The sequence below is a fragment of the Dermacentor albipictus genome, chromosome 1 (assembly GCF_038994185.2).
Source record: "Dermacentor albipictus isolate Rhodes 1998 colony chromosome 1, USDA_Dalb.pri_finalv2, whole genome shotgun sequence".
In the NCBI taxonomy this organism is placed as follows: domain Eukaryota; kingdom Metazoa; phylum Arthropoda; class Arachnida; order Ixodida; family Ixodidae; genus Dermacentor; species Dermacentor albipictus.
The window spans coordinates 477124436-477135845 of NC_091821.1; the positions used below are offsets into that span (position 1 = coordinate 477124436).

Sequence of the window (11410 nt, forward strand, 5' to 3'; positions counted from 1 at the left end):
TAGAGGTCGGTTCTCAGGCTCTCCTATAGAGGAGAGCCTTAGAAAACTGGGACTCCGCCTATCCGAAAACGGCCATGTTAGAGAAACCCCTAGAATACTGGACAGTAGTGTTCAACAAACAATCAGACTAATAAAGCGGATATCCAACAGACACTATTGCACGAAAGAGCACAATCTTATCCGGTTATTAGAAACATTCGTAATGGGTCGTATTGCATATGTGGTCCCTTACCTCAAGCTCTACGCTGCGGAGAAAGCCAAGATAGAATGCATTACTAGAAGGGCGTATAAGTAACTCTTGGGACTTCCGACAAATACGTCAAACGAGAAATTCCTGGCGCTCGGTGTGCACAACACACTAGACCAACTTATTGAGGCCCAGACAGTAGCGCAGTATGAAAGACTTACACAGATTTTGACGGGGAGCCACATCTTAGACAACACTGGAATAACCAACGAAGCACAGGACAGACCGCGGAGAGACGTCCCAAAGAAAATAAGGGAACATCTCTCAATACTCCCAATCCACAGAAACATGCACCCAGGGTTTCACCAAGTTAGAAGTACCTCTCCACAAAAGATTCTGTAGTGCCAGGGACGTGGCCTATGTGAACGCGGCGGAGTACGCAAATAGACACAGTATGTCGATAGTTGGCACGAGTCTAGAGGGTGACTCCAGAGTTAGTGGCGCTGTAAAAACAGAAAAGGCGGAGGGGGTGGAGGAGGCTGCATTAGCACTGGCAATAGCCTCGGCGGGGGCTGACATCGTAGTCGGTGACTCCAAGACAGCGTCAAGAACTATGCCAAAGGACGAATCTCGCCGGAAGCGCTGAGAATTTTAAGCAACTTTCGTGAAGATCGAGACGTGTACATTATATGGGCACCCGCATACTCCTTCCTTCCCGGGAACGAAATAGCGCACCACTTGGCTTCAAAACTGACGGGCCGAGCACGTGAGATGCAAATACTGGGAACGAAGAGAGACAGGATGACCCGCTTTACCGAGATTACCAACCACTATCAATTGGGAAGGGCTCATTTTTTCCCGGCACACTCCTCGCTAAGAAGACGGCAAGCGACAGCACGGCGCCTCTTACGGAGAGATACATATCCGAACCCGGCGGCCTATCATTGCTACTACCCGGACCTTTACGCGGATAGATGTAGATGCTGTGAAGAAAGGGCGCACCTACAACATATGGTTTGGGCTATTCCTCGGGCACCCGCCCAGAGCAATATACACAAGACCATTCGGAGCAGTGGGAGACCGCGTTACTCAGATGTGCACCAGAAGACCAACTTAAGGCAATCCAGCAGGCCAAAAATGCCGCCAGGCACCAAGGGCTCGAGGCCATCATCTAGGTAGAGAGGCCTAAGTCTCAAATCTGCTCTCCTAAAATAAAGTTTATTCCTCCTCCTCCTATTTTTTCAGCAAATTAAAGCTGCAATGGCGAAGTCAACACATCCATCCCCAGCGGTGGACCTCTTGGAGCAGCCTGTCCTTATCTACAGGTAGCTCCACGGGACGTCGCTGCTGTTAGTTAAGGTAGCTGTTTTCCTTCACGCGTCCACGGCATACGAGCAACGAAGTGTGATTTGTTTTCTATGGAGTAAGGCAAGAACGCCTACCGAAATCCGCAGGGAAATGCAACTCACGTATGGGGAAAGGTGTGTGGCAATGAGAACTATGAAGTGCAGATGTAAGTTCGCAAACACCGTAACGACTTGCACTACAATGAGCGCTTGGCAACGCCACGTGCATCGGGTGACTGCCGAGAACAGAGCACACGGGCATCTCAAATTTAGTGCTGCGAAGGGACAAGCGTCTGAACCGGTGTGGGAGCTATGTGGAAGCATAGCGTCAGATACCTAGAATAGTGCGTATACGTACACGCACTATATACGTATACGCATCGGTAGCGCACGAGAGACCGATAATTGCACGTGCGCGCAGTAGGTCAAGGAGACCAATTCAACCTTGTGGACGTCATGCAAGGCCGCTCCAGAAGGCGGACTTGGACACACCAACGGCGATGACAAGCCCATTTATTGTAATTCTTCACGTATAATTGCTCTTATCATGAGACGCAGTTGTGGGTCCGCCGTGTAAAAATATTCGCCACCGAACAGCTGAAGGCGAACAGACTCAAGTTCGTCCAGGTGCTGACATGTTGTGGCGATGTCAGTGATTGTATGGGGGTTCTTGGTGGCAAGGAAGGCAAGTGTTCCAATTCCTTTATTAATGCGGCGTATTTTGAATCTGACATAGATGGACTCACACGGCGGCAGAGCGCAAGCACATCCTCGATATACGATGTGTAAGACTCACCTAGATGTGTTTGGCGAGTATCGAAAGTTTGCTTTGCGATGGTAGGACGAAACGCCGGGGTACCAAATACATAGCGGAGTTGCTGCGTAAAGCCAGCCCAATCAGTAAAGTCTATTTCGTGGTTGAAGAACCATGCCATCGCCACACCCGTCAAGTAGAAGGCGATATGGCGGACCTTGAGGGGGTCACGCCAAAGATTAGCGGAACTTACTCGCTCGTAATAGTCCAGCCAGTCCTGCACATCTTCCCCACAAAGACCAGCGAAAAGATGGGGGTCACGTCGGTGGCTGCTTAGGATACGAGGGGTGGCTTGCAGTGTCGAAACGGTAACGCTAGAAGTGAAGGGTGAGTCGGCCTCAGACATGCCAGCGGACAGTGGGCGCAAGCGGCTGCCTGAACGAAACTCCAGCGGGAAGACTGAGCGAATAGAGGACTAAGGATCGAAAAGTCACCTCCACCACGCATGACGTCTCTGTTGGAGCGATGTTTATTTGGCCCGAATACTCGGCGTCGAACCAGCCAAGGCACACACCCGATAATGATGATCACTCACGGAACTAGTGATGAGGATCGATCAACGTAGGGTGAAGATGATAATACACAGATCAAGAAGAGCAGTGTAATAAACCCCCAAAGCTTAGAGTTTCTCACTACATTTCCTAGAGGGAAATCTGGCACTCCTGCGCTGTGGTATGCATGGGAATGCCGGTGTATTGTGACTTCGGATTGGCATCGTTCTCGGAGAGGCAAGCAAGCACCGCTCCGTCTGACACAATGGTTAATTTTCTATTAGAACAGCACGTAAAAAGCTGTTTCAGCTTTATTATTACACAAAAACATGTTTTGTTTAACTATGAAAACTTGTTATTGCAACTAAACTTATAAGAAACGTAAAAAGTATCAGCAGGCCGCTAAACTTGGAGGTCAGACAAGATTCGTGCTCAATTTTGAACAGTTTGTCGTCTGTTCTTGCTTTTCTTCGCTTGGATATGCATTGTAGGTGAGTAAATTTCACTGAAAGATGGAATATGCCTGAATGGAAACATTTTATGAAGATTTTACTTTAAGAACGCGTTAATTGTGTACTCATATTGGAGTTTTGGACGAAGCTTTTTACAACACCAGCCAACAGAAACCTCGCAGACACATACACCATCATTCCGATGATGGCACAACGCCCCTTAGGAAACTCCCATATGCGGTGGTGCCAGATTTCCCTCTAGGTGTTATAGTGAGAAACTCTATGCCCCACACGACAGCCAATACCGAATCACCATCTTGCGAGCAACTGGGTAAAAGACCGAGGAGGAGAAGGTTTATAGGGAGCTGCAAACTGGGTTAGCTGAGCAGAAATCTTTTACTACTACTCCAGATGGTTGGAGGAAAGTGCGGAAATGAAGTAACAATGAAAATAAGTCGTGCTTACTGAAGCAAGACAAAAAAGAATTTCAGAACGCTAAGAACACGCTCATAAATAATGCCTTTAGTGCTGCGATGACACGGGCAATAAAACGTATAGCAGTTCAATGGGACGAAGCAGCAACTCATTTAGGCGGCCCTTGACGCTGCGAGCCTGTGAAGCATAAGTTCTCATTACATAAGCCAACTCTTCGCATTACCTGTACATGTAGCATATTGCAGAGCTTAAATAACAATCAAATGGTGAAGTGAAATTTAGCGAAACGTGAGATGGGGCCATGCGCATGCACGCCTGACACAAGAGTTAATTTCGAGAGGAAGATTTAGGAAGGAGCTCGCATGGCAGCGCGCCGCCATTCAAGAGTAAATGCCGTGTGCTCCACATAGCAGCAGACACAACAACGGAAGCGCCACGCCTACAAAAGGGTGTGAGGAGACAAAGACGGAGAAATAGAAGAAAGGTGAGGCACCGAGGTTAACCAGACACACACCCGGTTCCTCCGCTGAAGTTGGGGAAGGGACTATGGGGATGAAGAGAGAGAGAGAGGAGACAGAGAGAGCACAGTTTCGCGCACAGTGGAAGGTTCGCACCAAGTCTACACACGGTTCCCAAGACCTGTCGACTTGAGGTATATCAAGAGTGCCACCGACGCCTACGGCCAGGGTCCAAGGATCTTCATCCCGGAAAAAGGTCTAGAGTTCAGCTGGTTCAGTGCTGTCCGGATTACTAAGCGCTCGACGTCGTATTGGGGACAGATACATAGGATGCGTTCAATCGTTGCTGTCATTTCGCAAGAGTCGCACATGGGCGTATCCCCCATTCCAATGGTGAGTGAGTAGGCCTTCGTAAATGCCATCCCGAGCAACAGGCGGCACAATACTGCCGCCTCAGAGCAGGAAATTCTTGATGGCACTTGTAGGTTTAAGGATGGATCCAGTCTGTGCAGATGACACTTCGGAAGGTTTGGAGAAGACCTGTATTTATGTATCATAGCTCTAGACACCGTATGAAGCTTTCTTCCAGCATCACTTCTTGATAAGGGGATTCGAACTAGTCGGGCAACCAGACGGGCAGACAGGGTGGCTTCGTCGGCGAGGTCATTGCCAGCATGTCCGGTATGTCCAGGTAGCCACTGGAATATAAGTTCATGCCCTTTAGCGATAGCTTGATGGTGATCTCTTATTTCATATGTCAGCTGCTCATTAGTCCTATGATATATGGCATAATGAAAACTCTGAAGTGTTGCCTTAGAGTCGCAAAAAACAACCCAGTTCTGATGGGTCTCTTGCAGGAGATATTTGACAGCAGCTCGCAGGGCAGCAAGCTCTCCCGCCGGTAATGTTGTCATGTGGGACAGGCTGAATTTCATTGTTGTTTTCGTAGCCGGAATGACAACGGCACCTGAAGAGCTGGTAAGTGAGACAGAACTATCAGCATACATGTGTATTCGGGAGTGAGGAAGGGCTAACGGGAGCCATGGCATGCTGTTCTAGGAGCTTGAGCGGCTTTCACGGTGCCGGCAAAGTGGGCGGCCAACCAACAGCGCAACATTGCAGGCTTGCGCCGAGACTTTAGAAGCTGTTGGAGCGCCAGCCGGTCAATGGAGACCAGCAAAGCAAAAGCTAGGTGTTCAAAGATGTAGGGGGAACGTTTCTTGTCGCGCAATTTCTTTCTTGTAGCGCAATAACGCTGCCCTTTTCCAAGTGAGCAAATATAAGTACCCTGGCGTTTAAATCCCCGAAAATATTTCATGACATACCCTGATTTACCAGATGGCCATTAACGCTGATCGTTCCATTGGTTTCATGAAGTGCAACTTCTCCATCGCGCCTATTAACCCAAACGTTCTTTGTATAAAACACTAGCCTGTTCAAAACTTTAGTAAGACTACTCGATCTCCAACTAACAAACCGGTCCACTCGTTTAATTTTACCTAGCCATTGCCGCACTGCACGTTTCACAATAATGAAATCATTTCTTAATTTGCGTGATCTTTTAATTGAATATACCAATTGCACCTTGTCCTACGTAACTCAATCTTCACGGCGCCCTCGTTTACTTCTTCACGCAATGAACACGAATTCAACGTTGGTGCGTCTAATTGTAGTAATGTGTATTTTCATCCTTTTGTACCCACCACAAGGACGTACTGAAGCCACATTCTCGCCGACATCGCCTCCATCATCAACGACAAGAATTTTAGGACCGCCATTTGTACTCACTTCATGTAATTACACCATATTATGCTCTTGAATGTGTCATGTTATAGATCCTGAGAGTAAATAAACGAAATGAAGTGAAGCAAATCGTCCAGTCATTCATATAACAATAACTTTCAGGTGCTACGTGGGGCTTTTGTATCACTGCAACCAGTCCGACCAGTTGAGCACTGACCTACAGTATTAGGATCCATTCCAACTCACCTCCCGTTTCCCATTTGGGCATAGTTCGAACGACGAAATTTCGAAATAGAATTGAATACGGATATTCAATTACACCGAAACACGACATCAAAATAAAGGTTTGCACCTCGAGCGTCTCAATACTTTCACATAATTTATAAGCTACCCAATGTTAGGAAAGAACGCATGGATTCAGAACAACCGAAATTATAATTTCTAGCACCTCGCCATCTCTTGCGGCTAGAGTTGTCGAGCGGCTTTTCTTGCAGGTGACATATACTTAACTGCCACAGAGCTCTAAATTGTGCTTAATATGGTCAACTGCCAATCGAAGATTTCTGCACGTTCATAAGTAGGCTAACGAAATGCATAAATTTGCAGCAATGCATCTGTAAACAATTCCAGACAGTTAAAACGTTCAAACATCTGAATCCTTGCTCCCAAATGTCGCACGAAATAATGCAGTCAATCTTGACATGGGCGTCGAGAATTGCTTCAGAGCAGACACGCCTTTTACGTAGAAGCAGGACTCAAGGTGCCATCCCGCACGACAGTGCAGTTTTGCAAGAGCGACGAGTGCAAACCAACAAAATAGGTTGTGACTACGTGTCACGGTGTATAAAAGCCAGCTGCCAAGGAGAAGAAGCCAGAAAACATTTGCTGTCCCTTCAACGTCGCTCGGTAGACCACAGCTGTCTTGGCTCAACCTGCGGGATCTTCGTAAAAGCAAAAATGTTTGCAACGGTGAGAACTTATATGACAGTAATTTCAGGGCACATCACTTTCATTTACAGAATGATTCCTTATTTTTTCCTTGCTGATTATGTACGCAAAGTGTTGGAAGGGCTTGATTAATATTCGTTGCATGCGAACCTATTGCTACATGTAATGATGCTCATGTTTACAGAATGAATTAAATGAGCTGAAAAAATATGTGGGCAGTACAGGTAACCGTAGAAGTGCTCCCCGTCTTGTCCGTATTTTCTTTGCCCACTATTAACTTATTCGACATTATGAACGAGCTAGCCTAAAAGCACGTCTTCTTGCGTGCAAATTATTGTTTTCATGGCAGCTGTAAATAAGTTATTTGCGCATTTTGATGGCTCACGGGTCGCTTCATCTTCGATTAGGTCTGATTCTGAGAAATGTTTATGTGAACGTCGTCAACGGATTTCACGCTGTTCCTCTCTGCTGATCACGTCCATCAACACAAAGTCAACAGGGTGCTGGTACACTGCATTATTATTCCCGTTTGTTTGGTCTGTGCGGTATCTTATTTTCCTTGGTTATCATTTCCCGTTTTGTTTATACTGTTCACGTTATGCCTACGGTTGTGCGTTTTTCCTCCTCCTCCTAAGTACGTGATTACCATTACTTATGCATCATTAGAGTATTCAAACTGATAGGTTCATGAATAATTACATTTCACGTCCCATAGATGCAATGGGGCTGTGAAGTATGCTGTAGTGTGGAGCTGCATATTAATTTCGACCCTAAATTAGGTAACAGGGAGTTTTTACATTTCAGTTTCAGTGAACTGCGGTACCCGAGGATTTGAAGCTGAAATTAATAAATAGCAGCTACACAAATTAGCAAGTAAGTGCACAGCTATGCAGTCGGTGACATTTAAGAGCTCTTCAGTTTATCAGCACTTAAATTATCAAAAAAACTTAGAAGGTCTAACGTGTCAACCCGCTGGAGTTCCCCGAACATGAACGAGTGCTTTCAACTGTGCTTGCGAGTTACACGCAGCCGCTCTATTTCATAACAACCCGAATAAAGAACTCGCGCGTACTTTATTTAAAGGCTTATGAAGGCTCTTTGTATCAACTGGTGTTCAATTCACGTTGGCTAACTCCATCAAAAAATGTAGACGTCGTACAGAAAGGTGATCTCTTCGCATGAAATACAAAGATTTGGCTGCTCATGAAAGTGAGAAATCTTAGCCTCAAATCACAAAGTAGGGCTACAGCGAGCCGCTGAGAACAAGATGATTCCGGAATGCACATGCAAACACTTACCTTAACAAGATCACGAGGACAAATTCTTGACGCATGATTCCATTTGCAAGCTACAGACGAGTAATCTGTGTATACATAAAAAAAATTTAAAACAGCATTTACAGCACCAATAAATCATTTCGAGCCCCTTGCTGGTCTTAAGACGAAAGTGGAAACGAATAACTGCCCTCTAATGTGGCCGTGAAAATCTTTTCGAACATTGTAAGAAAACGTTACCCATCCGTCGCCGAGGCTACTGTGTACATGCGAGAAAAAATATTACTGCGCCGCACGCAGCAGGGAATTTACAGTCGCGTGTCGATAACTGCGAAAAATCGCTTGGCATCGCTTCCGAAATTCCGTCATGCAGCGTCACTCAAAGCAGCTTGACCTACCAACACTACTGGCTGATTTGGTGATCGCGAGAGCATCCTGGGCTGTACATGTTGCTAATTCTGAGTTAAATAAATAAGAAACATATGTGCTCGGGATGTCGAAAAGTTGGCAAAATTATTTCATGTTTATCATTATGCGTAGCTGCGTCACCTGTACGTGGCCTTCGAGATCGAAGCGGCGTATTACGTCGCATGGTTTACGGCAGCGACCACTGGGTGCCGCGACGAGCGCTTTGCCTTCCTGGTTTCTCTGCTGTGAAGCTTCCAGCACTGCAGCGGAGATGAATAGAGGGCGAAATTCAGATCCCGGTGTGATAACTACACTCTAGTCGAAGAATTTGAAAATGTTTAACGTGAAATACGTGAAAAGACAGCCTTTATAAGCGCGCTCTTTCATATGACTAGACAGAAAACTTTTTCTGGACCCCTTTACTATGTCGCCTGCTAGAAGTTTTGCTAACACACCGCTGTTTCGCAGTGCGTTTTAACAGGTGAGCAGGTATCAAGCTGGGGCGAGGCCCAACGTGAGCTTTTGTAGATTACAAACGTTGTTTTTCTTAATCCCAGTTGCAAGTGCTGCTGCTGTACATCGCCGTGGAAGCCTACGGCCTACACCACCACCACCAGCAGCCGACACAAGCCGGATACGGGGGTGTCGGCTTCGGTGGCTACGCTGCTGCGGGGACACCTTACGCAGGATACGATGCCTTTGCCTCTGTGGGTACCACTTGCTCTCTCTACGCTCGCTTTAATCCCTGATACTTCAGCGACCCCGCAATACTTCTGGTCACTTGCCCTGATGGTTGACACGGGCGTCAAAATGAGTGCATATATTTTCTCTCGCATGGTAACAAGGTTATATTTCGCTTGATGAAAGCATAACGTCCTTTACTTTGTGCTTATGTCTGTACCCTATTGGGCCATGATCTGGCTCGCCCCACTCGCAGTTAGTACTTTGAGTTAACGTCAGAATTGCTGGTGCGAGAGGATACTCCTCAAAGCAAGTGTAGTTTTTGTCGAGACAACCTCACGGCTTTTTCTCTGATTGAATCTTCCCTCTCGCTGTTGCCAGCTGAATTTAGCGGGATATTTTCCTTTGTGTGCTTTGTCCCTTCATTTATTACTTTATCGAGGAAACAACTACAGCCTGAAAGTCTCCCGCGGCTGTTTAGGCGGGCTCTACTGACGTGCGCATAAAAGCGCGTTATCTTGCCCATTAAAATCAGGATTTTTTGCATAATATCAACATTTTCCTGCATATTTTAAGCTAGCCGTCCGCGATCAAGACACTGTGAGCACATTTTGCTAAAGCTCGGTACAGCAAGCTTGACGATGGGCGACAGTACGTATTGCGCTGATAAATTATTCGAGAACTCCGCTCCCACGAATACGTTGTTCGAAGACAATGGTTCTCTGTAAACAAAGACGGCGTAGTGTAAAGAATGCGCCTGTTACCTGCCAAACATTCTGCCGGAAGGAACAAACCTACTTGACAAGGCTAATTTCGCGAGCAGGCTCTTAACAGTGTTTCTGGTACAACTGTGCGGTGCGAATTTTAGCATTCTCTCTTTTCCTCCTTCATAACGATGTTAGTGACAAACCCATGCCTGTGAGGCTCAGCTGATTTTGTGGGTTCAGGCCTATGCTGCTAAGCTTTCGTCACAAAACAAGCAGCAATTGCTTTTCCACTTCCTCTCTACAATTTTATGTACTACACTTTTGCATAAGTGTATACTGGCTGGCTACCCCGCACAGGGCAGCCAGTCGGTACTTACACTGGTTAACCTCCCTGTCTTTCCTCTCGTTTTCTATCTCTCTTTCTGTGTATCTCTCTCTCTCTCTTTGCGTAAGGGTTCCGAACGAAAAAATCTCGTTCTTCTTCTGGCTTGCAGCCACCTCAGCCGTACAGTTTCGGCTACGACAACGTGGACGAGTACGGAAATCGGCAGTTCCACACCGAGCAAGGCGACTCCAACAACGCCAAGACAGGCTCGTACGGCTACCGTGACGTCAACGGCCTCTACCGTCGGGTAAATTACGTGGCCGATGCGAACGGCTTCCGGGCCACCGTGGACACCAATGAGCCTGGCACCGCCCCTGGTGCCAGCGCCGACGCGGTCTTCAACGCTGCGCCAGTCGTCCCTCCGGTTTCCTCAGGACGTGGACAGATTGGTGCACTTGGACCCTATGTCGCTAGGGCGGCGGGGCCTTACAACGCTGGAGGCTACAGCGGTTACGGCGGATACGGATACAACCCCTACGGAGGCGCTGCTGGAGGCTACGGATACACCCCGTACGGACGTCAGGGTTACGGTGCCAGTAGCCCAGCACTCGGCGGATACGCTTACGGCGGCCAACCACCTTACGGCTACGGTGCCACCGGCTACGCTGAGGGCAACTCGCCGGTTGTCTACGGCACCCCTGCTGGATACGGAAGTTGGCCTTCTGCTCACCGCGGATACCGCCGCCGTCGTTAATGAAGTGATCTGCGAAACTGGTAGCACAGCGCTGAAAACACGGTGTTATTTTCTAAATAAAGTGGGAATATTACGGCCGAAATGCTTGACCCAAACTAAAGATAATAGCTTGAAAACACAAGGTGAATCTCAAAGTCAGATGTCTAACATTCTGCTTTTCTAACATTCTAACAGATGTCCAACATTCTGCATTTGTTAGCTGTGTACCACAGTGAGTGGGTAGCATCGCACATCTTTGAACACTATTATGTTCCAAAAACGTATATATGTGATGCTGTACCAACGTGCCGCTGCAAGCAAATCACAAAAAGTCTGCCTATTAAGGTTTTCTAAATTGGGAGCAAAATTCTTTTTTTGCACTTGTACAACGCAGTGAAAAGCCACCAT

At 47.1% G+C, this 11410-nt stretch overlaps 1 protein-coding gene across 1 annotated transcript; it reads left to right on the top strand.

Moving 5' to 3' along the window:
• Positions 1-5137: 5137 nt before the first annotated feature.
• LOC135900230 (pupal cuticle protein 36-like) lies at positions 5138-11023 on the top strand. The gene is made up of 3 exons (XM_065429650.2): positions 5138-5161; positions 9114-9263; positions 10439-11023. The coding sequence occupies exons 1-3, from the start codon at positions 5138-5140 to the stop codon at positions 11021-11023; spliced, it is 759 nt and encodes a 252-aa protein (XP_065285722.2).
• The last annotated feature ends 387 nt before the right edge of the window (positions 11024-11410 follow it).

Excerpts from the sequence above, each read along its gene's own strand:
- LOC135900230 (XM_065429650.2), top strand. The coding sequence starts at position 5,138 with ATGACAACGGCACCTGAAGAGCTG. Across the intron at positions 5,162-9,113 it reads CAACGGCACCTGAAGAGCTG|TTGCAAGTGCTGCTGCTGTA; the intron begins GTAAGTGAGACA and ends TCTTAATCCCAG. Across the intron at positions 9,264-10,438 it reads GATACGATGCCTTTGCCTCT|CCACCTCAGCCGTACAGTTT; the intron begins GTGGGTACCACT and ends TCTGGCTTGCAG.